The sequence below is a fragment of the Haematobia irritans genome, chromosome 5 (assembly GCF_050003625.1).
Source record: "Haematobia irritans isolate KBUSLIRL chromosome 5, ASM5000362v1, whole genome shotgun sequence".
NCBI classification, from domain to species: Eukaryota; Metazoa; Arthropoda; class Insecta; order Diptera; family Muscidae; genus Haematobia; species Haematobia irritans.
The window spans coordinates 45,148,788-45,175,902 of NC_134401.1; the positions used below are offsets into that span (position 1 = coordinate 45,148,788).

The 27,115-nt window shown below is 33.7% G+C and overlaps 1 protein-coding gene across 1 annotated transcript; it reads right to left on the reverse strand.

Annotated features, from left to right (window-relative positions):
* Window positions 1-9: 9 nt before the first annotated feature.
* Window positions 10-25,509, reverse strand: LOC142239662 (sodium-dependent nutrient amino acid transporter 1-like). Its single transcript, XM_075311450.1, has 9 exons — window positions 25,233-25,509; window positions 24,938-25,172; window positions 16,881-17,255; window positions 16,632-16,821; window positions 16,301-16,577; window positions 7,869-8,045; window positions 7,561-7,807; window positions 271-430; window positions 10-30 (listed from the first exon to the last, which is right to left on the reverse strand). Exons 1-9 carry the CDS (start codon window positions 25,438-25,440, stop codon window positions 10-12), a joined length of 1,890 nt encoding a protein of 629 aa, XP_075167565.1. The 5' UTR covers window positions 25,441-25,509.
* Window positions 25,510-27,115: the final 1,606 nt, after the last annotated feature.

A 27,115-nucleotide genomic window follows, 5' to 3' on the forward strand; every position in this document is an offset into this window, starting at 1 on the left:
GAAGTGGGGTCAGTATTTTGAACCTTGAACCTGAATCCATGTTGTAATTTCTTAATTACATTCTCTACAAAATTCTACATAAGTTTAAAGAAAAAATTATGTGCTTTAGATTAAAAGTTGTAGACTCCACAATTTGGAATTTTAAAAAAATAACGAATTTTTTTTTCGAAAAAGGCACCTACATTCTTTCTGTCGTAACATTTTTTATGGAAAACACCTCAGCTTTCTTACAAAGAAAAAAATTGATATCTTTATCCGTTCCAAAGTTACAGAATTATTTCCGGTTTGGAACACTGTGCGTCGATAAATTTTCTTGATAAACTCATCGTTTAGATGAACTGTTCCAGTGAAGTTCAATGTTAGAGACCATTTTGAAGAATAATGATAAGGAGATGATAAATTTATGATATCATTCATCAATTCTCTGTGTCTGGAAGTGTATAAACAATAAAACGTCATCTTAATTAGCGTAAGTTTATTAGTTTTCTAGTATCTTTTTAAATGTATTCCGGTTTTTAATAATTCCATACGTTTGGTACAAATTATTGCATAGGTACCCAGCAAAAAAAGAGCTTCCAAAAAAGTAGTTTGGATCCCCAATCTATGATCCGGAAGTAGTGCAAACTTGGATCATCTCCAATGAATTTTACATGGGCTTGTCATAGGACGGAAGTACTCCCTTTTTGGACCCTTTGCATTGCTTTAGAAGTTGTGCCCTGGAAGTTAATTTGAATGAAGAAATTTAAAAAGCGAAAAAAAAAAATTTTCAACCAATTTCACTTTTTTTTTCATCCATATGTTTTATACACAATTATTTTCCTATTATCTAAAATTTACAATTTGAAAAACTTTTCCGCTCCGACCAGGGGTTGAACCTGGGTTTGCTGGCACCATAACCGAACGCCTTAGCACACTCAGCCACAAACGCCATTGAAGATAAAGCGTCGAAAGGTCAATTCAAATGTTTGTGATATGATCGTAATACGACTCCAAGGAATAACATTCTAATTGCTTCTCGAGATGATCTTTATTAGTATGAACGAAAAAATAAGAAACGCAGGTTCAAATCTCACCAGCGGCAATTTTTTATCAAATATTTTTCTAAAAAATTATTTTTTTATGTCATGCATCGTTTTTATTTTTTATTTTCGGCAAATATTTCGTATAAATATATTTTTCCATTAAATCAACAAAAAATTAAAAATTCTCGTAATTTGCAAAACCTTCTCAAAAGAACTTCCATGGAAGCGAAAAAGTCAATCGGCACAGGTTCAAATCCCAGCGGGGATGAAATTTATTTTTTTATTATTTTTATATTTTTTATTAATTTTCTATTTTTTTCGTTTTGTTATTAGTTTTCTATTTTTTTGTAAAATTTAATTGTTTAAAATTTGCACTTAAAATAGCCTGATTGCATTCTTTCTAATACTTGTCCAAAAGGACTGCATCGGAAGTGGACAAAAATCATTGGGGAATCCCACGATGCGCTTTAGAAGAAATGTTTGTGGACTTGTCCAAAAGGACTGCATCCTAAGTTGAAAAAACTTGATGGGGGATTCTGGGATGGGCTTTAAAAGAAATGTTTGTGGAACAACTTCCAATTTTTTTTGCTGGGTAGTAGATAATATTTAAATCGTATAGACATTCTGTAAACATCTGGTTGTGGATCTAAAATAAAATAATACTTGAATTTTCTTCCTTGATACTAAATGTGTGCTACCAAAAGAATGTAAATATATCTTTCCCAGCAAATCATCCAACATTTCCAATTAAAAAATTGATTGATGCTGAATAACAGATAGATTAAAAAATCAATTGCTAGAATTAATAAAAATGTCATCAACTGATATATAATAATCAAAATTTTCTAAGATTTGACTTAAAATAAAAATCATGCCAATTAATATTTAATTAAATCAATTAAATTTACCTTGTAATTAAATAATAAATAAGTTGAATTAATATTATTATTTTTATTTAACTCTGAAGCAATTTGGAACAGATTTTTATCCTTCTTCAATTCTTCTAGAAATTTTATTTATATATACAATTTTGTCAGCAATTTTATTTCTATAGACAATTTTATCAAAATTTTATTTCTATAGGATAGTTTGTCCAAATTTTATTTCTATAGAAAATTTTGTCCAAATTTTATTTCTATAGAAAATTTTGTCCAAATTTTATTTGTATAGGAAATTTTTGTCCAAATTTTATTTCTATAGAAAATTTTGTCCAAATTTTATTTGTATAGGAATTTTTAGTCCAAATTTTATTTCTATAGAAAATTTTGTCGAAATATTATTTCTGTAGAAAATTATGTCAAAATTGTATATCTATAGAAAATATTATTTTTTGGAAAATTTGGCCAAAATTGTATTTCTATAGAAAATCGAATTTCTCAAAATTGTATTTCTTTAGAAAATTTTCTCAAAATTTTATTTTTATAGGAAATTTTCTCAAACTTTTACTTCTGTAGAAAATTTTATCAAAACTTTATTTCTATAAAAAATTTTGTTAAAATTTTATGTCTATAGAAAATTTTGTAAAGATTTTATTTCTATAGTAAATTCTCTCAAAATTTTACTTCTGTAGAAAATTTTATCAAAACTTTATTTCTATAAAAAGTTTTGTTAAAATTTTATCTCTATAGAAAATTTTGTCAAAATTTTATTTCTATAGAAAACTTTGTCAAAATTTTATTTCTATAGAAAATTTTTCAAAATTTTATTTTTATGGACAATTCTATCAAAATTTTATTTTTATAGAAAATTTGGTTAAAATTTTTGGTAGAATTCTACCAAAAATGGTAGACCCAACTAAACGTTGGTTCTGAGACTGCTTCTTCTGGGCGCTACATACAAATGCACGAACTTCCCAGCAAAAAATTTGGAAGTTGTTCTAATGGCACAACTTTAAAATCACTTCCAACAATTTCCCTCCAAAGATGTTCTTCATTTTAACTAAACGGGAATTGCTTTTTATTCAATTTTTTATAACTCGCATTTTTTTAATTTTAACGTTTTTGTTTCAAATTGGTTTAAAAACAGAGTAAGAATTACGAAAAAGGTACAAATTATATAAATTTTGTCGAAAAAAAATGCCAAATCCATTCTAGAAAAATTGCAAATTTTTATACCCTCCATCATAGGATGGGGGTATATTAACTTTGTCATTCCGTTTGTAACACATCGAAATACTGCTCTAAGACCTCATAAAGTATATATATTCTGGGTCGTGGTGAAATTCTGAGTCGATCTGAGCATGTCCGTCCGTCCGTCTGTTGAAATCACGCTAACTTCCGAACGAAACAAGGTATCGACTTGAAACTTGGCACAAGTAGTAGTTATTGATGAAGGTCGGATGGTATTGCAAATAGGCCATATCGGTCCACTTTTACGTATAGCCCCCATATAAACGGACCCCCAAATTTGGCTTGCGATTGCTCTAAGAGAAGCAAATTTCATCCGATCCGGCTGAAATTTGGTACATAGTGTTAGTATATGGTCTCTAATAACCATGCAGAAATTGGTCCATATCGGTCAATAATTACATATAGCCCCCATATAAACCGATCCCCCGATTTGGCTTGCGGAGCCTCTAAGAGAACCAAATTTCACCCGATCCGGCTGAAATTTGGTACATGGTGTTAGTATATGGTCTCTAACAACCATGCAGAAATTGGTCCATATCGGTCAATAACTACATATAGCCCCCATATAAATCGATCCCCCGATTTGGCTTGCGGAGCCTCTAAGAGAATTTGGTACATGGTGTTAGTATATGTTTTCTAATGACAATGCAAAAATTGGTCCACATCGGCACATAATTATATATAGCTCCCATATAAACCAATCCCCAGATTTGACCACCGGAGCCTCTTAGAGGTACGTGGTGTTAGTATATTGTCTCTAACAACCACGCCAAAATTGGTCCATATCGGTCCATAATTATATATAGCCCCCATATAAGCCGATCCCCAGATTAGACCTCCGGAGCCTATTAGAGGAGCAAAATTCATCCGATCCGGTTGAAATTTGGTACGTGGTGTTAGTATATGGTATCCAACAACCATGCGGGAATTGGTATACATCGGTCCATAATTATATATAGCCCCCATATGAATCGATCCCCAGATTTGGCTTGCGGAGCCTCTAAGAGAAGCAAATTTCATCCGATCCGGTTGAAATTTGGTACGTGGTGTCAGCATATGATATCGGTTCATAATCATGGTTGCCACTCGAGCCAAAAATAATCTACCAAAATTTTATTTTTATAGAAAACATTGTCAAAATGTTATTTCTATAGAAAATTTTGTCAACATTTTATTTCTATAGAAAATTTTGTCAAAATTATATTTCTATAGAAAATTTTGTCAAAATTTTTTTTCTACAGAAAATTTTGTCAAAGTTTTATTTCTATAGAAAATTTTTTCCAAATTTTATTTCTATAGATTTTTTTTCTCCAAATGGTACTTCTATAGAAAATGTTGTCAAAATTTTGTTTTGTCAAAATTTTATTTCTTAATTATATACGTATTTAATTGGCCTTTTTATACCCACCACCATAGAATGGTGACGGGGGTATAATAAGTTTGTCATTCCGTTTGTAACACATCGAAATATCGATTTCCGACTATATAAAGTATATACATTCTTGATCAGTGAGAAATTCTAAGACGATATAACGATGTCCGTCTATCTGTCTGTCTGACTGTTGTAATCACGCTACAGTCTTCAATAATGAGGCAATCGTGCTGAAATTTTGCACAAACTCGTCTTTTGTCTGCAGTCAGGTCAAGTTCGAAGATGGGCTATATCGGTCCAGGTTTTGATATAGTCCCCATATAAATCGACCTCCCGATTTGGGGTCCTGGCCTTATAGAAATCGTAGTTTTTATCCAATTTGCCTGAAATTTTAAATCTAGAGGTATTTTATGACCATAAAGAGGTGTGTTAAAAATGGTGAGTATCGGTCCATGTTTTGGTTAGCCCCCATATAGACCGATCTCCCAATTTTACTTCTTGGGCTTATAGAAACCGCAGTTTTTATTCAATTTACCTGAAATTGGAAATCTAGAGGTATTGTAGGACCACAAATACGTGTGCCAAAAATTGTGAGTATCGGTCCATATTTTGGTATAGCCCCCATATAGACCGATCTCCCGATTTTACTTCTTGGGCTTATAGAAACCGCAGTTTTTATCCAATTTGAAATTGGAAATCGAGAGGTACTTTAGAACCGTAAAGAGGTGTGCCAAAAATGGTGAGCATCGGTCCATGTTTTGGTATGGTCCCCATATAAATCGACCTCCCGATTTGGGGTCTTGGGCTTATAGAAATCGTAGTTTTTATCCAATTTGCCTGAAATTTTAAATCTAGAGGTATTTTATGACCATAAAGAGGTGTGCCAAAAATGGTGAGTATCGGTCCATGTTTTGGTATAGCCCCCATATAGACCGATCTCCCGATTTTACTTCTTGGGCTTATAGAAACCGCAGTTTTTATCCAATTTACTTGAAATTGGAAATCGAGATGTACTTTAGAACCGTGTGCCAGAGGTGTGCCAGAAATGGTGCACATCGGTCCATGTTTTGGTATGGTCCCCATATAAATCGACCTCCCGATTTGGGGTCTTGGGCTTATAGAAATCGTAGTTTTTATCCAATTTGTCTGAAATTTTAAATCTAGAGGTACTTGAGGACCATCAAAAGGAGTGCCGAAAATGGTCCGTATCGGTCCATATTTTGGTATAGCCCCTATATAGACCGATCTCCCGATTTTACATCTTGGGTTTATAGAATCCGTAGTTTATATACAATTTGTCTGAAATTGGAAATTTATATGTATTTTGGGACCATAAAGAGGTGTGCCACAAATGGTGAGTATCGGTCCATGTTTTGGTATAGCCCCTATATAGACCGATATCCCGATTTTACTTCTTGGGCTTCTAGAATCCGAAGTTTTTATCCAATTTGCCTGAAATTGGAAATCTAGAGGTATTTTCGGGCCATAAAGTGGTGTGCCGAAAACGGTGAGTATCGGTCCATATTTTAGTATAGCCCCCATAAGAACGATCTCCCGATTTAACTCCTTGGGTTTCTAGAAACCGTAGTTTTTATCCGATTTGCCTGATATTGTAAATATTGTCGTATTTTAGGCTCACAAAAACGTGTATCGGATTAAGTTTTTATCGGTCCTTTTGGTAATGCCTCCATATAGACCGGCTTCACTTCTTGAGGGTATAGAAGGCGCACTGATCATGAAAATTGCCTGAAACTCAATTTAAAATTTCCAGATTTTACTTCTCGGGTGAATCTACAGATTTCAGATTTCAAATCAAGACGTTATTTTACAATTTTCTTGCACACTTACAAGAGATGTTAATGATACCTCTAAAACTCAAACAAAAATGGTTCTCATAAATCCAGAATCTGATATAGTCCTCATAGGTGAAATCTTTAAATTTATCTTCGGGAAGTGTCCTCAAGCCCTCCTGAAATTTCAAAGGAAACCCTAATATTTGGTTCATGGTGGTGGGTATTTAAGATTCGGCCCGGCCGAACTTACTGCTGTATATACTTGTTTAGTTTAATATATACCACGTATGGACTATGTGGTATATATTACAGTGTTGGGAAGTTTTAAGATACCTTGCAAGTAATTCGATTGTGGATGACAGTCTTCAGTAGAAGTTTCTACGCAATCCATGGTGGAGGGTACATAAGCTACGGCCTGGCCGAACTTACGGCCGTATATACTTGTTTTTTATTTCCAATTAATTCTGTGATTGATACTATAATTTTCATGAAGCAATTTCAATTAAAATATTACATGGATAATTAATTGATCGTGATTGAATCAGAAAAACAAATTTTTCTGTGAGGCATTTTTACGCATTGTGAAAATAATTCTAAACTGCTACATCACATTATGTGGATAAAATGGAAATCAAAAAATATTTCAACGATAAATTTCCAAGAAATTATGGTAAACAAATTAATGTAATTCGCGTATAAATTATTGTTGGAAGTATAGTTGTTGCGAATACCAACTAAATTTGAAATCGCAGTTCCCTTAATTATTTTATTTAAGGTCAATTCATTCGATCACATCTGCCTTAAATGAGTGTCCCTGAAAAAAATTCCTAATTTGAAGGTTATTCTTGTACTTGTTTTGTTCGCTTTTATTGATAAGACTCAAGATATGAAGAACTTCAAAAATGATTTTCTCGCTAGGGAGGAATGATAACAAGAAATATTTTTTAATTACCAATTAAGGCTGAACCATTGGCAGTGCTAAAAATTTCCCCCATTCCCATTTTTGACTCGAGATTTGTCAATGAAAACAATTGGCGTGAAATTTGTCTGGGGCGACTAAGATATTTAGTGTTCCGTCATACTAACCAATGCACCGCGATTGAGAGAAGTTCACCATTTGAGAATTAGCAATACGTGCTTTTGATAACCAGTTTTTAGCATTACAACTCACCTGGGTTTTGTTTGAGTTTGATAAAAGCCTACTAGTTTTTTCTTAAAAAAATTTTAAGTTATATTTATTTTACCCAAATATATTATCATAGAATTTTTCCCAGAATCCATGCTTTTGCACTGCAAGTGTTTCATGTTCGGCCACATATTGTTGGTACTCTTTCAAATGCTTTGGATCAAGAGGACCCCAATCTGGTAATGATTTGCATGCGTTTTTGAAACGCTTTCCAAAACTAAGTTCTGGTCGCCCATTGTGTACGGCATAAAATCCCCATAATAATAATTGACTTAAACCAACAGCGGTTAAGCACCAACCAAGAACTGAAATAAAGGAGAACATTAGAAAATTATAAAATAATCGTTTAAAAATCATTTAGTTTACTGTATAATTCTTCAGGATAAAGCACGCCATTATATTGAAGAGGTTCATATTCAACCAGCATGTAAATTAAAATCGCCGTCATGAAGAGTGGTGTAATAATTGACCAACATATGCGGTAGTATATTGAGGTATTGACATTGAGCATAAATTTATTATCGCGGCAAATATTTTTGACACCTGGAAATTAGAGAAAAATATGCAATGTAATTTCAGTGGTAGGAATTAGGCATTCTGGTCTTAAAATTTTAAATTAAATTTAATCTTGCGGCAGACGCCCCAACACTTCAGACCCCAAGAACCAAAGAAGTGCACCCAGCCCAGCAGAGGCAAACCCAGGAAAGAAACCTAAAAATAGATCGAATGAACAGTTGGCGCCTGCGGGCGTATATAAAACCTCAGACATACAACTTTTGGGCGCTTCAGGAGAGAACATGAAGAGCAAAACACGACCAAAGGTAACGCCCCGATGACGTCGTTATAAAGTCCTGTGACGGGCACAGTTATGCGGACGTTTTAAAAATTTGAGAGATACGGTAAATCCAAGCGAAGCAGAGGTAGCAGTCCGAGCCGTTAGGAAAACTAAGGCTGGCTCCATTATTTTAGTGATGGGAAAAGGGGGGTCAAAGAAGCCTTCCGTGAGACTAGGTTAGGTTAGGTTAGGTAGCAGCCCGATGTATCAGGCTCACTTAGACTATTCACACAGAAAAAAAGTGTCTTGTAAATTTAAGGACCATTTGAACTTTCACATAGTTCAACAAATTTACTGTAATATAGTCATTTTTCGTAACCACAACGAAAATTAACTTAGCTAAAGGAAAACTTATAAAAATTCAGTAAATTCTATTATATTCTATTCTATTATAAAAATACATGGGCAATATAAAAATCTTACTACGAAATGTGGACAATTTACTAAGAAAAAAATTTGTATGTATTTTTGTAGTAAAAATTAACTTAACGACATTACCGATTCGTATGATGGCTACCTACAGATTATTTCCCTTTTTATTATAAGTTGGAGTGTTTTTCCTCACATTGAAAATTGTAGATAAAGTAGAATAAAAAGTAGTTAATATAATCCTTGACGGGTGTATATCATTTTTTATAGATTCCTCATAAATTTGGTATATATTTTACCTTAACTTATAGATAGAATTCCAACTAATCAATAAACGTGCTACTGGAAAATTAAGTGAGAAGAGAGTAATGAAATCATTGCATCATGTGAGGGAATTTTTAGAGACATTTTGTGTATATCTCCTATGGTTGTTTGTGTTTGTTATTGCGTCATTTATGTTGTTGTTGGTTGTTTTGATTCTAAAGACAATGGAATGTTCCTTGTGTGTTGTTGGTATCTTTTGTGGTGAGAGTTGTTTTTTTGCAATAGCGAGATCAGAAAGGGATCGTGTGTGTGTGTGGAGTTGTCTTTCTTTACGGCAGGTATGTATCCTTTATGACTATTTGTGTCTTTGAGTTTTATTGCTGCATTCAGTTCTGTTGATGCATTTATGAAGTGTACACGTGGATTTAATTTTGCAAAATTGTACGTTCGGTATTGGTGGTTATTTATGTAAATACATACATTTATTTCGAAACATTTTAGAAACTGAGAAGTGCATGATGTGATGTTAGAAAAATCAAAAACGCTTTTTATTGATAAAAACAAATAACAGATTAAGGAACTGTATATTTCTGTTAATAGTTTAAAATTAGTGCGGATTTTTAATTGATTTACATAAAAAAATATACAACATGAGTGGTAATAGGATGATCTATATTTATTCTACATCTGGATATATTTTTTATGTTACAGCAATTCCTACAGGTGAGTACTAAGTTCGAGTTTAGCCGCTAAAATTAAAAATAAATCAATAAGAAAAGTATAAAATTATACGTCTTCGATACAAATTTAAATATAACTTGATGGAGAATAGCGCAAACCAAGTTTTTTATAAAGATTATTGTTTTTATAATGGATTATTAAAGAAAACTTATCATGAAAATTGCGATTTTAGCCGCTAAACTCGAATTTAATATCAACCTTAAATACTAAATGCTATACTGACAAGTGGAAATTATGCCTAATTTTATAATATTTTCTATTTCAAATATATTCTGAGAATAATTTCAATAACGTCCCATTAGTCCATGGATATGATTCCAATAATGTACCTACTGGATGGATTTTTCAATGTGGTAAGTTTTTCTATAAACGGTATTTTGTTCGTTTTTAATAAAACCAAAATTTCAATTTATTAAAAATAATTATTTTCACTTGCAGGTACACAGGTCTTGTAATGGTATTTTTTTTTTTTTTGAATATTCTTACTGTTTAATGCTAACTAAGCTGATATCCTTATTGGCTCTAGGAAATACTCTTGAAACCCGTAAGTTAAAAATCAATATGAACGATAGAATTTGATCATATTTTTCTTATATTTTGTATAACTTTGCAATTTCAGATACTTGTAAGACAAATCCGCCCAACAAAATTTAGCCAAAATCGATGAAATTGGACAACAATTCAATGAATATAGCAACTTATGCCACATATATCTTTCATATGGATAGAAAACATGGAAATTTAAATTAATTAGTTTAGTCCTAATAACATAGAATATTACTCTTTTGAAGAAGCAATTACTAACTACCGACAAGTAACTGCATCCAACGTACGAATAAAAATATTTCCTTTATTGTATATCATAAGCCATAGTTTTGTGTAATATAATAATAATTTTTTGAAATAAAATACTGGTGGTTATAGAAAATTGACTTGTTTTGTACGAAAAATTTCTTTGTTGTATATAGGCTTGTTGTACCTTTAATTCCTCAATTTCTCTACTTTTTTGAAAATTATACTGACAAACAGTTTATTTCAAACCAATTTCTTGATTCAGGTTTCCCAAAAAATTGTTCATTTTTCCGGATAGCAGGAATATTTTGAATGAGTGTAAGTGCTTTCTTCCCACAGCGTAGTAATAATGAACTAAAATACGATGGAATACATGAACTAATTTATAAGAAAATCATGAACTTATCTAGATGAAAAAAATCTTTGGCGCCAAATCATGGTCATTCTTACTATGGGTTAGTTCATTTTTCATAAAAAATAGTAAACTTTTTTTTCGGTGCAGTTCATTGTCATACCACATTGGTGAACTTCTCTCTTATCACTGAGTGCTGCCCGATTCCAAGTTAAGCTCAATGACAAGGGACCTCCTTTTTATAGCCGAAACCGAACGGCGTTCCACATTGCAGTGAAACCACATAGAGAAGCTTTGAAACCCTCAGAAATGTCACCAGCATTACTGAGGTGGGATAATCCACCGCTGAAAAGCTTTTTGGTGTTCGGTCGAAGCAGGAATCGTGGGACTTGTGTATGCAAGGCGGGCATGCTAACCATTGCACCACGGTGGCTCCCTTCCGTGAGACTACAACGGACACACTGAAGGATACGATCGTTATACAGACTATCAAGACGAACTCCTCAATATAGTTCCAGGACTCACAACAGAAGGAGAAGTAAGACAGTCTATTAGGAAAGTGGCATAGACACCTAATGAAGCCATGACTATACGACTTACGGCGATAAACTTCAGAGTACAAAAGAGGGCCTTTGTCTCACTCCCAGTAGCCGAAGCAAATATGCTTCTCAAGGAGACAAGGATTTTAATAGGATGGACCAACGGTCGTATGAAGTACAATGATGACGTTAAACGTTGTTTCTAAGAGAGAGAGCAAAGCAACAGATCACATGTCGGTCTCTCGTAGCTGTAATCCCAATGCAAGTAACACGTAGTGAAGATTTTGCTGGCCAACATGCACAGATCAAAGGAGGAATATGCTCTCCTACCCCAGATTGTGAAAGAGGAGAAAGTTGAATATGGTCTCCAACTGGTAGGCCAGCCATAAAGGACAATGGACGCGGCAATGACTTAGGGCGTTTTCGATTCGCAAAAAATATGTTGCCTTGGTGTTACACAACTTTTTCCCTAATTGGCATTTCGCCCAAATGATAGTGTAATTCTAAAGTTATTGTTAATTTATAATATTGTGAGGTATAAAGGATCCAAAATCTATGACAGTGTCCTTGATATGTTGCAATCAATTTCGAGAATGTTGCACCTTTTTTCCTAATCGAAATCGCCATTAGTTTCGGTGCAGATTGCGAACTATACGATTGTAAACTGATACCTAACACCTAGTGATAGCATCACTCACTTCCAGGAATTCGGACTTTTCATGAATCAGACACGATCTGGTGGCGGGGGACTTTAACTCACGAACGATTGAGAGGGGAGTGAGAACTACAGATCCAAGAGGAAGGAAGATTCTGCAAAATGCCGCCAAATGCCTTAAGGTCAAAAAGGCAGCTGGTTCTGACGGCATACATGTATGTAGATGTAAAAGAATAGTTCCTATCAGTATGGGCAAGGGCGACCAAGCGTCGCCATCGTCGTACAGACCATTGTGCATGCTGGACACAGCTGGAAAACTACGGCTTATCAAACCAATAATTGACGCGGCTATCAGGACGGATGGGGTCTATCCGCGAGACAATAAGGATTTAGTCCAGGAAAATCGACACTTGGAGCAGAGATCTATAATTCTACTGGCGACACTAGATATTAAGAACGCTTTCGACAACCTCAAATGGACAGACCTAATAGACACCCTAGAGCCAAAATACTTGACGAGAATATTGGAAGACTATCTCAAGGACCGAATTTTGATGTATGAAACTCTTCAGGGCCTAAGAAGAATGGAGGTAACCTCAGGTGCCGCACAAGGCTCAATCCTTGGACCAGATCCCTGGAACGCAACATACGACGAGATACTGAAGATACCCATACCAGATGATACATTCCTTGTTGGCTACGCTGATGAGATAGTCGCTGTGATAAAAGCACAAAATACTGAAGAGGTTCAACACAAATTTCGCCAAACCATGATACGTGCGAAAGACTGGTTAGAGACGCATGGTTTAAAATTAGCCATGCAAAAGACCGAACTGCTACTATTAACGAGATGGCATCTGCCTCTAGAAATAGAGATGCACATAGGCGACATGGTAATCCCAACAAAGCAGCCAATCAAGTACTTGGGACTAAGGTTGGACTCGATACTTATGTAATCCAAACCGATAGAGTACGCAACGGAGAAAGCTGCTACGATAACATCGCGACTGGTCAGGCTGATGGCAAACATAGGAGGTCCCCTCCCAAGCAGAGGAAGGATACTCATGGATATGACTAAAATTATACTACTCTATGGATGTGAGATCTGGTCGTCGACTCTATGAAGACGGACTGGGGCGAAAAAGCTGCTTTCAGTACATAGAACGGCAGCTCTGAGAATCACTTCAGCATACCGAACGATTTCGGGGGAAGCCTCATTAGTGATAGCAGGAACGATCCCAGTAGACCTCCACGCGACTGAGCGGCAAAAAGGTCTTGCGACGGACTTTATACCGAACATTCAACAAGAGATCAAAGATAGATGGCAGGAACGATGGAGGAACGGAACAAAGTGCAGATGACTCATAACTGGCATACAGTTATGGCGAGAAAGAATATATAGGTAAGTGACTTACTACATGACCCAGATTCTCTCTGGTCACGAATACTTTCGAAAGTATCTGTAGCGTATGGGGAAAGGCAGCTCAGAGAACTGTATTTACTAAGAGGAAGAGGTCGCAAATGATGAGGAACATACACGGAAGAAAAATACTGTTTTTCAAATGTTTGGGTGTAAAAATTATATGTTTGGAACTCAAATTTTTAACGCAATATTTTTAAGTGCAAGCATATAATGTTCATAAATTAGCATAACATGTTTGGGATATAGATGTTAATATGTTAGAACATATTATGTTTAGGATATAAACTGTTTGTTAATATAAAATGCTTAGATGCAAACATGTATTAATTTAGAAATAGCCTATAAACATATATGTGTTTAGAAAGAGAGACCTAGAGAGTATGCTGCAAGTAAAATAATGGAAGTAACCAATTGGCGCCTTAAAAATATATGCACATAAAGAAAATTTCATTAAAAACTTTTCTCTCAGTGCATGCCCTAAAGTGAAACATAATATGTTTGAACAATACGAACAATATTTTTTTTTTGGACCAATGTTGAAAATATATATGCTTGAAGCAAAATGTGTTTGGGTTATATGTTACAGAAGCGATTTTTTTTGAGGGTGTAAAGGGTGATACGGTCAAAATTTGGTCAATATAAACTTGACGTATTTCTTTCAATTTTGCATTTAAAAAACCTGAACACCCCTCATTTTGAAGGTGTGTGTGTGTAGAATGTTGCTCCTATTTTGATTTTGGAATTCACTCTTCAGTTGTCAAAATGCCGTCCAAGCAAGAAGAACAGCGTATCAAAATTTTGCTCGCGCATCGCGAAAATCCGAGCTACTCGCACGCAAATCTGGCAAAATCGCTAAAAGTTGCCAAATCAACCGTTACAAATGTAATTAAAGTGTTTGGGGAACGTTTGTCGATAGCCAGGAAGTCTGGATCGGGGGGAAATCGAAAACCGGTAGCCGCTGAGACGACAAAGAGAGTTGCCGGTAGTTTCAAGCGAAACCCTAACCTCTCTCTCCGAGATGCCGCAAATAAGCAGGGTGTATCGTCTACAACCGTGCATCGAGCCAAAAAACGAGCCGGACTATCGACTTACAAGAAGGTAGTGACTCCAAATCGCGATGATAAACAAAATACGACGGCCAAAGCGCGATCCCGGAGGCTGTACACGACGATGCTGACGAAGTTTGACTGCGTGGTAATGGACGACGAAACCTACGTCAAAGCCGACTACAAGCAGCTTCCGGGACAGGAGTTTTATACGGCAAAAGGAAGGGGAAAGGTAGCAGATATTTTCAAGCACATAAAACCGTCAAAGTTCGCAAAGAAATATCTGGTTTGGCAAGTCATCTGTACCTGTGGCTTGAAAAGCAGTATTTTCATAGCTCCCGGGACTGTCAACCAAGAAATTTATGTGAAAGAGTGTTTGAATAAACGTCTGCTGCCTTTCCTGAAGAAACACGGTTGTTCCGTACTGTTTTGGCCGGATTTGGCATCTTGCCATACGGTAAAAAGGCCATGGAGTGGTACGCCGCCAACAACGAGCAGGTGGTTCCCAAGGACAAGAACCCTCCCAACATGCCAGAGCTCCGCCCAATTGAGAAATACTGGGCTATTGTCAAGCGGAACCTAAAGAAGACCAAAAAAACTGCTAAGGACGAGCAGCAGTTCAAGGCAAACTGGCTTTCTGCGGCGAAGAAGGTGGACAAGGTGGCTGTACAAAATCTGATGGCAGGTGTCAAGCGTGAGGCCCGGCAATTCGGATTTGGAAAATCGAAAGCCTAACTGAATATTTTTCCTGAATTTTATACTAATTGAACTTGAAAAAGAATTTTAATTTGATTTTTTAAATAAACGATTTCACCGATTTACACGCGTTTTCCCTTGACCAAATTTTGACCGTATCACCCTTTACATTTTGTAGATGTTGCCAGCGGGCAGAATGACGGACTGCGCTAGAAGATGAAAATGGACATGTCTCTCCGACAAATATAATCTAGAAAATGGTACAGAGCGATAGGAACTGGAAGGCAAGGTCGATTTGTAGAACACTTTCTACACAGGAAAAATGTTGACATGAACACTACGACATGAATAATGTAAGATTGAAACTGGATGCGGACTAGAAAGAGATGGTCACGGACTATGAGGGGTCCACCTCCCCCAGGGAAGAGGGGTGGGTTTTTGCCTGTAGGCAATTGGAGATCGGCACACGGGTGGATACACTGTCAGGTGCCTAAGGCATTTTCCTACTTCAAAAAAATTAAATTAACCCTCTAATGCGCAATCCTGCCTTAAGGCGGTCTACTATAAAACGGGACGCTTTTAGTAGAACACACTTAAAGACAAGAAAAATGGGTAAAATAAGAACAAAACTTCGTCCAAACTCTACTAGAGACTTTGCAGAATACACTGGATTTTACCATATTGGTTTTGCTTGTTTCGTTCTCTTGCTTTTGTAAGCCTAGACTATTTATCAGATAGCAGAAAAAATGGGACATTAGAGGGTTAAATACATTTTTTCCACTTTCGTAAAAATTAATTAGGCTTTCTCAAGAGCATTCATACAAACACTTTAAAATCTTATTGGTTCCCAATGCTCAAAACGAAACATATTCTTAAGGGGTTTTCCAAAACTGGTTCATGGGAACGAGTCCATGTCGTGTCAGGGAAGACTATTCCTGTACCAGTTCAGTGGTTGATACCTTTCCCGTTGAGAAGTTCGAAACTGTATCTTTGTAAATGTATATTTTTTTTCATTTCAACTCAAATTAATCTATCAACGCCGTACGATGACTCGATATTGTATAGCATTATAATATTTAATCGTACCATAAACCCAAGCTGCCGATATCAACTCAAAAATAGCCAAAACAATAGCCACGAGAGTCACAGCATAAAAATCGATATAGTTCAGCATGAATTGACCTCCAGGAGTGATGTACATCAATCCGAAGCAATAGCAGATTAAAGCCATCACAACAACGACAATCCATCGTTTTATCGTGGTAAAACGATCGCATATAACAGTGATGACAGTAGAGAAGACTCCAGCATTTGTACCAACACCCAAAATGAATAACATTAGGAAGAACAACACTGAGAAAACCTGAAAAAAGAAAAAAATATAATTCCATTTCGAAGTATTCCTTAGGGTACTTACTTGCGGCACCGCCTGAAATTTAGATATGGCATCTGGATATGAAATGAAAGCCAAACCAGGACCTTCTTTCACAACACTCTTAATATCCGAGGTATTTGATTCGTGAGCTAAATTCCCCAGAATACCAAATATAATTATTCCCGATAGCAATGAGGTAAATGTGTCCAATGTTGTTACGATATTACAATCCCTACAAATTTTCATTTCAAATCATCCTTTTTGAATACTTTCAGATGCTTCTCTACTTACCTTCTGATATTGTGACGAAAACGATTGAACGAGGCATACATGACAATGCAACCATAACAAATGGACAGAGAGAAGAAGACCTGTGTAACTGCTGCATACCATACCTTTGCAACGAGCAGCTTATCCCACTGAGGTTTTAGGAAAAATAGTACACCATCCCAGGCTCCTGGTAATGTCAGGGACCTTACCAATAGAATCAGCATAACAACATAGGGAAATATGGCTAAGAAGTATGACGCTTTACCGGAACTCTTTATACCCTTGAAGACCACAGCTGATATGGTTATCCAGGCAACAGCCAATGTAACAACCAAAGTCCAATTGGGGACTCCAATGCCATCATTGATGTTGTCCTTTTCACGCAAGATTATATTCCTGTTAGAGAAATTTAACGTTTACAAAGACTTTTACATTTATTTTAAAGAATATATTTCATTACATTTATATTAACCCTTTGAATAACTAGGTCCACTACAGAGGACAATTAACCCTTCGTTGCATGACATTGCATATATGCAATGTTAGTTTCTTGCCTGTCTAGCTCCTATTCTTTTACATATTTTACCACAATTTTTTTTGTTATTCACATTTTGGAAGATTAGATTATATTTGATAAGGATTTTGTCCAGTATCGTAACAATTTCATTTAAATAAAGCGAAATTAAAATAAGCATTTTGAGTACCTCGAAAAATTTAACTTATTTGTTTTAATATTATGAAACTTTCTTACAATTTTTTTTAAATGTAAATATAAAATGAAAAGTTTACTCTATTCTAAACGCTACGTATATAGTTTTATAATACAAATTATATTTACAAGTGCTCTACAATGTATGATATCATATCTGCAATTTTATGCGTTTGAGCCGATATGAACTGTCATTGCATATATGCCATATAATTGCATATGTGCAATGTCATGCATTCAATCAATTTTTGTTACTACTAGGAAACTTAACGACGAATATGAATATAAAGACGAGTATTTTGATGATGATGAAGATTTAAACACCGAGTTTGATATAAATCGAGGTCGTAGAAGAAGATTCGATTTGATCCTTGCCCTACATCATTGGAGAATCGTATAACATACAAGCTGCTGGGTTGTAATTGTTACACGTATATCATCGTGATAGATAGGTTAAATGGGTTCAACATTTTTTTGCGGTGGTCTATCCCCTGGCAATATGTTGGTGACAATTTTAGAGCTTAATATTGAATCGAACTACACTCAGTGATAAACAAAAGGTCAATATTGTGGTATCATAATTAACTGAAAAGTCGCCATTATACCTACTCTAAGTAAAAACGAGAGTCCAGATTTCCGTGTATCATATAAGCTGGTATATACCAAAACCAGTTTTCAGCACGTGGTACGCTCCAACTTCTTTGTTCCATCATCCGATTCATAAGCGTAGAATTTGACATAAAAAGAGTTCCAAAGTCTCTTTATCGACTGCATACACAAGTATCCGCTGCTCTTACTCGGCACAGATGTGGCTCCAACTCTAGGTATCAGGTAATGATTGCTATGACGTTTCTGTTCCTCTTTTCTTTAAGCATGCTACTTCTCCAGTCTTTTTCTTGTTTGGGTCACTCCCTATGTTTGAAGTTTCGTCACCCCTACGACCATTGCACTGTTCTACGTGGAACAGTGCAATGGTAAACGGCAAACGGTCTCGCATCTATCACAGAAAGAAATTTCACGAAAATTTTTCAAATTAAAATTTTAATTGAGTTTTAAAAAATATTCAATTAAAAATTTAATTGATTCAACAAATTTTTTAATTGAAACAAAAATCAATCACAAAAATTAATAGTATCAATTAATTTTTTAATTGGATCAATTAATTTTTTAATTGACCTTCAATTAATTTTTTAATTGATACTATCATTTCTGTGATTGAAGACATTTCAATTAAAAAATTAATTGGATCAATTAATTTCGTGATTGAACCAGAAAAATTTTTTTTTGTGTGATGGGATTGCGTTCTCCATGTTCACATCCCTTTGTGTTAAATGCAAAACTGGGAAATTCTGTGCATCAAAAAAGGCAGAAATTATTTAGAATCCCAAGAGTTTGACTTTTAATATTGCACCCCAAGAAGGAATATGATCACCTCAAAAATTTTTCAGAAGTAAAATGTTAGTTTTCGATGGGGAACATGTAACATGTTTGACGCAACCATGCTATCTGATTTTGGCAAACATTTTATGTTTGGCGAGAAAACAAATTTTTTTAGTAAAAATGTTCCATTTTCCCCATCCAGCAATAAAATTTTTCACTTAAAACATCTTTTATCTCATCACTTTTCTCCTCTACCTGTGATATATAGAGATAACAACGTGGACTAAAGAAATTGATTATCTGCATGAAATTGCATATATGCAATGTTACGTAACTTTTGCTTCAGTGATCAGAATCGAACGAAAATTGGTTTACGGTATCATAACTCCATATACAACAATTCTAACATACTAAATAATTTTTATCCTTGCTCAAATTAAATCATGCAACGAAGGGTTAATATATAATTTGCATAATCTAACTTCGCGCTTTCTTTCTATTTATTGTGCAGTGTTAATTTATTTAAATATGTTGTCAACTTTTGTCAACATCTTATTCTTATAGTAAATTTTGTCAAAATTTTATTTCTATAAAAAACTTTTATTTTTATCGAAATTTTTTTCAAAATTTTATCTCTACTAGAGATTTGCACGTGAGTAATATTTTACTCACGCACACTCACGCACGATTTTTTTGGTAGGTCTCACACACACTCACGAAAAGAAAATTTGTACTCTCGCACACTCACGCACGAAAATGTCGTGACTCACGAAAAATACTGTGACTCACGAAAAATATCGTGACTCACGAGAAACGTCGTGACTCAAGAATAATTTTATGAGTAATTTGCCTGAGGTACGTGTCTGAAATCATGAGCACGATTAAAATCGAAAGCGTTATTAAACTCTTAACATTAGGTGTCACTGAAATTGTAACACAATTTAACTCTTAAGCGTTTTATGTTCGTGAGCGGGATTATTTTCGTGAGCGTAGTTCGTTACTCGCGCACACTCACGAAGATATTATTTTCGTGACTCACGCTCACGCACAACATTTTGGATTGGTAATCACGTTCACGCACACTCACGCCGTTGCCATGAGCGTGACTCACGACTCACGCGTGAGTCACGAAAATTTTAGTGAGTCACGACAATTTCGTGCCACGTGCACACCTCTAATCTCTACAGAAAATTTTGTCAAAATTTTATTTCTATAGAAAATTTTGTCAAAATTTTATTTCTATAGAAAAATTTGTCTATAGAAAAATTTGTCAAAACTTTATTTCTATAGAAAATTTTGTCAAAATTTTATTCCTATAGGATTTTTAGAATAAAATTTTATGTCTAAAGAAAATTTTGTCAAAATTTCATTTCTATAGAAAATGTTGTCTAAATATTATTTCTATAGAAAATTTTGTCAAAATTTTATTTCTATAGAAAAATTTGTTAAAATTTTATTTCCATTGAAAAATTTGTCAAAATTTAATTTCTATAGAAAAATTTGTCAAAACTTTATTTCTTTTGTTTTGTTATTGTTGGTTTTGTTCTTTAAGCATTGTTGTTGTTTTTTTATTTCAGCTTAAAACCATACATTGACTAAACTACAAGAGTAGCTTAACCAACAGAGGAAAAGAATGTTTGTCAAATTTATTTGGGCAAAGCCCTATAGACTGCAAGATGGTTGGATGGACGCACGTTTCGGAATTATAAATTTGACAAACATTCTTTTCCTCTGTTGGTTAAGCTACTCTTGTAGTTTAGTCAATGTATGGTTTTAAGCTGAAATAAAAAACAACAACAATGCTTAAAGAACAAAACCAACAATAACAAAACAAAACAAATGGAAAAAGAAGAGGAGGCACGCTCAAAATAAACCCAGCCATGTGAATTCAAATCGATGATTTGACAGTGGCATAGGAAAAGAGATATGTTTGTTTCGAATTTATTTCGGCATAAGCCGGCTATCAATGTAAAACCTTTTTTCGGAGGGTTCAAGTGTGGTTTTTGTTGGGTTTAATAAACTGCCTGAATTTATTCTGATAATTGGTTGATAGTTTTGCTGCAAGTAGAGGATGCTGATGAGGAATGTGGTAATTCCGAAACGTGCGTCCATCCAACCATCTTGCAGTCTATAGGGCTTTGCCCAAATAAATTTGACAAACATTCTTTTCCTCTGTTGGTTAAGCTACTCTTGTAGTTTAGTCAATGTATGGTTTTAAGCTGAAATAAAAAAACAACAACAAAACTTTATTTCTGTAGAAAATTTCGTCAAAATTTTATTCCTATAGGATTTTTAGAATAAAATTTTATGTTATTGTTGTTTTTGATCTGAGCTTAAAGCCATGCATTGATTAAACTACATGTGTAGCTTAACCAACAGAGGAAAAGTATGCTTGTCAAATTTATTTGGGCAAAGCCCTATAGACTGCAAGATGGTTGGATGTACAGCTGTTTCGGAATTACCACATAATTGAAGAGAAACCAACAATAACAAACAAAACGAATGAAGATAGAGGAAGCACGCTCAAAAACAAACCCAGCCAACTACATTCTAATCGATGATTTGAGTTTCGCAAAGGAAAAGAGATATGCTTGCAAATTTGTTTAGGCAGTAGCCAAACCTTTTTTCGGAAGGTTCAAGTGTAGATCACTTTGGGTTGAGTGAATTACCCGAAATTATTCTGATAATTGGTTGATAGTTTTACTCCAAGTAGAGGATGCTGATGAGGAATGTGGTAATTCCGAAAGAGCTGCACATCCAACTAAAGGGCTTTGCCCAAATAAATTTAAAATTTTAAATAATTCTATAGAAAATTTTGTAAAAATTTTATTTCTATAGAATTATCAGAATAAAATTTTACGTCTATAGAGAATTTTCTCAAAATGCTATTTCTATAGAAAATTTTCTTAAAATTTTATTTCTATTGAAAATTTTGTCAAAATAGAAAATGTAAAGAAAGTCTTGTCGAAAATTTTATTTCTATAGAAAATGTTGTCAATATTTTATTTCCGTAGAAAATGTTGTCAAAATTTTATTTCTATAGAAAATGTTGTCAAAATTTTATTTCTATAGAAAATGTTGTCAAAATTTTATTTCTATAGAAAATTTTGTCAAAATTTTATTTCTATAGAAAATGTTGCCAAATTTTATTTCCGTAGAAAATGTTGTCAAAATTTTATTTCTTTAGAACATTGTGTCAAAATTTTATTTCTATAATAGATTATGTCAAAATTTTATTTCTATAGAAAAATTTGTCAAAATTTTATTTCCATAGAAAATTTTGTCAAAATTTTATTTCTATAGAAAATGTTTGTCAAAATTTTATTTCTATAGAAAATTTGTCAAAATTTTATTGCTATAGCAAATTTCGTCAAAAGTTTATTGCTATAGAAAAATTTGTCAAAATTTTATTTCTATAGAAAAATTTGTCAAAATTTTATTTCTATAGAAAATTTTGTCAAAATTTTATTTCTATAGAAAATTTTTGTCAAAATTTTATATCCATAGAAAATTTTGTCGAAATTTTATTTCAATAGAAAATTTTGTCAAAATTTTATATCTATAGAAAATTTTTCAAAATTTTATTTTTATAATAGATTATGTCTAAATTTTAGTTCTATAGAACAATTTGTCAAAATTTTATTTCCACAGAAAATTTTGTTAAAATTTTATTTCTATAGAAAATGTTTGCCAAAATTTTATTTCTATAGAAAATTTGTCAAAATTTTATTTCTATAGAAAATTTTTGTCAAAATTTTATATCCATAGAAAATTTTTTGAAAATTTTATTTCTATAGAAAATTTTATGAAAATTTTATTTCTATAGAAGATTTTGTCAAAATTTTATTTCTATAGAAAATTTGTCAAAATTTTATTTTGATAGAAAATTTTGTCAAAATTTTATTTCTACAGAAAATGTTGTCAAAATTTTATTTCTCTAGAAAATGTTGTCAAAATTTTATTTCAATTCAATTTATCAATTGATATTTCAATTTATTTCTATACAAAATTTTGTGAAAATTTTATTTCTATAGAAAATTTTATGAAAATTTTATTTCTATAGAAAATTTTGTCGAATTTTTTTTCATAGAAAATTTTGTCAAAATTGTATTTCTATAAAAAAAATTGTCAAGATTTTATTTCTATAGAAAAATTTGTCAAGATATTATTTCTATAGAAAAATTTGTCAAAACTTTATTTCTATAGAAAATTTCGTCAAAAATTTATTCCTATAGGATTTTCAGAATAATATTTTCTATCTAAAAAAAATTTAGTCAAAATTTCATTTCTATAGAACATTTTCTCAAAATTTTATTCTTTTGAAAATGTTGTCTAAATTTTATTTCTATAGATAATTTTGTCAAAATTTTATTCCTAGAAAATTTTGTAAAAAATTTATTTCTATAGAAAAGTTTGTCAAAACTTTATTTCTATAAAAAAATTTTCAAACCTTCATTTCTATAGAAAATTTTGTCGTAATTTCTTTCTATAGAAAATTTCGTCAAAATGTTATTCCTATAGAAAAATTTGTCAAAATTTTATTTCGTTGTTTTAATTAGTTGACCTTTAAACTTTTAATTATATTTGCTTTGTTCGTCATGTGAACAAAAACAGATGTTGTTGTTTTTTGAGTTGTATTTTTATATTTAAAATTTTCCAATATTTCGAGAACGAGAATTTAAACAACAGTGAACTTCTTTACAAGGGAGTATATTTACAACTCTATTTCTATAGAAATTTTGTCAAAATTTTAATTCTATAGAAAATTTTGGGAAAAATTTTATATCCATAGAAAATTTTGTCAAAATTTTATTTTTATAGAAAATTTTGTCAAAAATTTTTTGCTATAGAAAATTTTGTCGTAATTTTATTTCTATAGAAAATTTTGTCAAAATTGTATTTCTACAGAAAATTTGTGAAATACCTATTTGGAAAATCTACCAAAACAACAAGAATTTTACCAGTAGACCAAACAATAAAAAATCTACCATTTTTGGTAGAATTCTACCAATTGTGTCTACCAACAGATTCTAGTTCACCTGGAATATGTAGGTTAGTTCCTAGACTGAGCAGTTCCTTGGTATGTTTCATATTAGGTGAACAATGCACTGCTCAGCCATCTCGTTAAGAGACTTGCGGAAGTCTATGGTGTGAGAAGGCTGTTATGATGGCAAATGTTCGATGGGAGAATTACAAGCAAATATGGCCAACCTGCCAATCAGCGTTTGGAGGTTTAAGGTTAAATTCCTTTAGTCTGTTTAGTCTTCTTCACTAACTCCAAAGCGGCTCCTTCCAAAACTTCACCAATTACCATCGACGCTGCTTTATCCATAGCCCAGAGACTCTATGTTCCGCAAATACGATTAAATTAAATGGTTGTTGATACCATTTAGACTCTTGGCGTCGAGGACGTGGACCGGGAAATGTTTTCCTGTACCTGTGTGTAGACACCAGACATTGCGTTCTTAACTTCCCCCCAGAACCATACCGTCCACATCTCCCTTGTTAATGATAACCATCACAACTCTGTGGTTTGTAACTATGCCAAACGATCTTTCATCCCTTCTCTCTTGTCAATGAGTTGGAAGCTACCGTGGTGCAATAGTTAGCATGTCCGCCTTGCATACACAAGGTCGTGGGTTCGATTCCTGCTTCGACCGATCACCAAAAAGTTTTTCAGCGGTGGATTATCCCACCTCAGTAATGCTGGTGACATTTCTGAGGGTTTCAAAGCTTCTCTAAGTGGTTTCACTGCAATGTGGAACACCGTTCGGACTCGGCTATAAAAAGGAGGTCCCTTATCATTGAGCTTAACATGGAATCGGGCAGCACTCAGTGATAAGAGAGAATTTCACCAATGTGGTATCACTGAATAGTCTAAGTAAGCTTGATACATCGGACTGCCACCTAACCTAACCTTGTACCAATACCATAATCTTCATGTCGAATGATCTGTTGAAACCTTATTTCAGACTGAGAGGATACTTACACAAAGTAAAACTCGGCAGAAGTTTTCTTTATTCCATTGCCATCGATTAGTGTTAGTTTACCAATATCTCCTTTATACTTGGAATCGATGCACATATCACCCCATTCTTCACGACAATAACTCCATGGTAATATTGCATAAAATGAATCGATCAGATATCGTAATGTTAGAGACATCAACGATGCATAATAGGTTGCAATAAAAAATATGGCAATATATTGGCCAAAACCAACGCCTGGAAAAAAAACAAAGATGCGTTATTATTTTTATCTTAATATGTTCTCTTAATTCTTACCTCTCATTATAGGAGCATAGTCATATATTTTGAGACTACCTCTACTGGAAAATTGACCCAAAATCATTTCCAGATAATATATGGGTTTCCCCACCAACACCAACGTTATCAGATAAGGTATCAAAAAGGCACCACCTCCATTTTGCAAGGCGATAAAAGGAAACCGCCATACATTACCTAAGCCCACAGAGAGGGCTATGCAAGACATTAAAAATTCGATATCATTTCCCCAATTATCGCGCTTTTTCGCATCTGGATCTTCAGCATCCACAGGTACAGTATTCTAAATTGAGAAATTTAAGAAGGAAGTGTAATCACAAATCATAGACGGGTGAAATAACAACTATGTGTTTTGGTCTCTAGCGAGTCTCGCTGGAGTAACCCGATGAAGAGTTCATGTATAATGTTGATAAGCGATAAATTGTTCAATAAATGGAAAATAAGAGCAATTTTTGAAAAAAAAAAATGATTGTAGATGTTGACCAAACTACCTTATTTTCAAGGAAAACACTATATGTGTAAAAAATGATGGAAATCGGTTCAGATTTAGCTATAGCTCCCATATATATGTACCGCCCGATTTTTCTAAATTTGCCTATAAAACCATTATTAATCAACCGATAGTACTCAAAGTTGGCCAAATGTAACCTTCTATAGCGCTAACTATATGTGTAAAAAATCACCGAAATCGGTTCAGATTTAGCTATAGCTCCCATATATATGTACCGCCCGATTTTTCTAAATTTGCCTATAAAACCCTTATTAATCAACCGATAGTACTCAAAGTTGGTCAAATGTAATCTTCTATAGCGCTAACTATATGTGCAAAAAAATCATGGAAATCGGTTCAGATCTAGCTATAGCTCCCATATATATGTACCGCCCGATTTTTCTAAATTTGCCTATAAAACCCTTATTAATCAACCGATAGTACTCAAAGTTGGCCAAATGTAATCTTCTATAGCACTTACTGTATGTGCAAAATTTCATCGAAATCGGTTCAGATTGCGATATACGATAGCTTCCATATATATGTATAGTCCGATTTCCCAAATTTGGCCATAGTACCCTTTTTTATTAACCGATCTTACTCAAAGTTGGCTAGATCCAGTCCTCTATAGTACTAACGGTATGTGCAGAATTTCATCGAAATCGGTTCAAATGTAGATATAGCTCCCATATATGTATCGCCCGATTTTGAAAAATTTGCCCTCATAACCTTATGTTTGACCATAGAGGCCTCATTTCTTAACTGATCTTACTCAAATTTTGCACAAGGTAACCTTTTGTGGTATTAATCAAACCCGCAAAATATTATGCAAATTGGTCCAGATTAACATATAGCTTCCATATATATGCATCGCTCAATTTTCCCAAATTTGACCATAATACTTTTATTTATTAACCAATGTTACTCAAATTTCAAATTTTGATGTACTAGCCGATCGTATTTATACGTACTTGTAGCTCATACATAAGAATATTGCTCGATTTTTAAAAATTTGGATTTATTACCCAGACTAATTGGGCGATTTTCTCTTTTTTAATAATGGGCTCAATATTAGTGACATACTAACCCCGTAGGTGCAATATCAACTACAGCCAGTGTTGCTAGAAGTAGGGGAAATTCCCTATATGTAGGTTTTTCTAATATTTAGCGTCTTGTAGGACGTAGGGCCACAATGTAGGGACATTTTCATTCAACACAATTTGTAATAATTTTGACATTTTGGTGGCTCTAGATTAGGAAATTAGAAGCCGGCAAGGCTTGATCTTTAACAATGTGTCGTAACAACAGTTACCACTAGTGCCAAAAAAATCTAACAAAATTTAAGATTGCCACAAATTACCACAAATCTACCAAACAAAGATTTCTATAGAAA